The sequence below is a fragment of the Parus major genome, unplaced genomic scaffold, assembly GCF_001522545.3.
Source record: "Parus major isolate Abel unplaced genomic scaffold, Parus_major1.1 Scaffold258, whole genome shotgun sequence".
NCBI lineage: Eukaryota > Metazoa > Chordata > Aves > Passeriformes > Paridae > Parus > Parus major.
The window spans coordinates 323,126-324,071 of NW_015379266.1; the positions used below are offsets into that span (position 1 = coordinate 323,126).

Genomic DNA, 946 nt, shown 5'->3' on the forward strand with positions numbered 1-946 from the left:
CGCCTTTCATAACGCTGACCCGCGCTGGGGCCGCGCGGGCAGCCGGCTGGCTTACCGGGGGATGCTGGAAGGGGCCGGCTGCTTGGGGGCAGCTTCCCGCCGGGACGCTGTGGGCTCCGAGAGCGCCGCGAGTTCTGTGGGCTCTGAGAGCGCCGCGAGTTCTGTGGGCTCCGCGATCTCTGTGGGCTCCGCGGGCTCCGCGATCTCTGTGGGCTCCGCGATCTCTGTGGGCTCCGCGGGCTCCGCGATCTCTGTGGGTTCCGCGGGGGCTCCGCGGGCTCCGTGGGCTCTGTGGGCTCCGCGGGCTCTGTGGGCTCCGCGGGCTCTGTGGGCTCCGCGGGCTCTGTGCGCTCAGGGGTCTCCGCGGGCTCAGGTGTCTCTGTGCGCTCAGGGATCTCCGCGGGCTCAGGTGTCTCTGTGGGATCAGGGGGCTCCGCGGGCTCTGTGGGCTCTGTGGGCTCGGGGGTCTCCGCGGGCCTCGGGGGTCTCTGTGCGCTCAGGGGTCTCCGCGGGCTCTGTGGGCTCTGTGGGCTCGGGGGTCTCCGCGGGTCTCCGCGGGCTCAGGGGTCTCCGCGGCCGCCGCGCAGGGGCTCCTCAGGCGCGGGCTGCCGCGCTCGGGCCCCGCCACCCGCGGCCGAGGGGCTCCTGTGGGCCTCGGCCTCCCGCCCACTGTCGGTACAGCTGTGTGTTCCACCCTGCGTGGAATTTTAAACTCGAGCCACCCTCCCGTTCGAAGGAGTTTGTGTGGAAATGCTGCCCGTGTCGCGGCTGGCTGCGGGTGCGGCGGGAGGTGTGAGCCCCGACCGTGCAGCGCTCTCCCCGTGTCCTGCCCACGGGCATTGCGTGCTCCCCATCTCAGTTTTCACTTGAGAGTTTGACACCGCAGTGCCACTGCTGGAGCACACGAGTGAACGCTTTTACCAGTGTTCCAGCAAGCTGGGATCAT

The 946-nt window shown here is 70.7% G+C and overlaps 1 protein-coding gene across 1 annotated transcript in view; it reads right to left on the minus strand.

The window, feature by feature from the left end:
• The window catches only part of LOC117243763 (sporozoite surface protein 2-like), a 2,571-nt gene extending 1,625 nt beyond the window's left edge, over nucleotides 1–946 (minus strand). Inside the window, exons 1-2 of the mRNA XM_033511474.1 lie at nucleotides 922–946; nucleotides 56–559 (exon numbers count right to left, since the gene is read on the minus strand). Of these exons, the coding sequence (XP_033367365.1) occupies nucleotides 56–559; nucleotides 922–946 (529 nt within the window). The remainder of the gene's footprint in view (nucleotides 1–55; nucleotides 560–921) is intronic.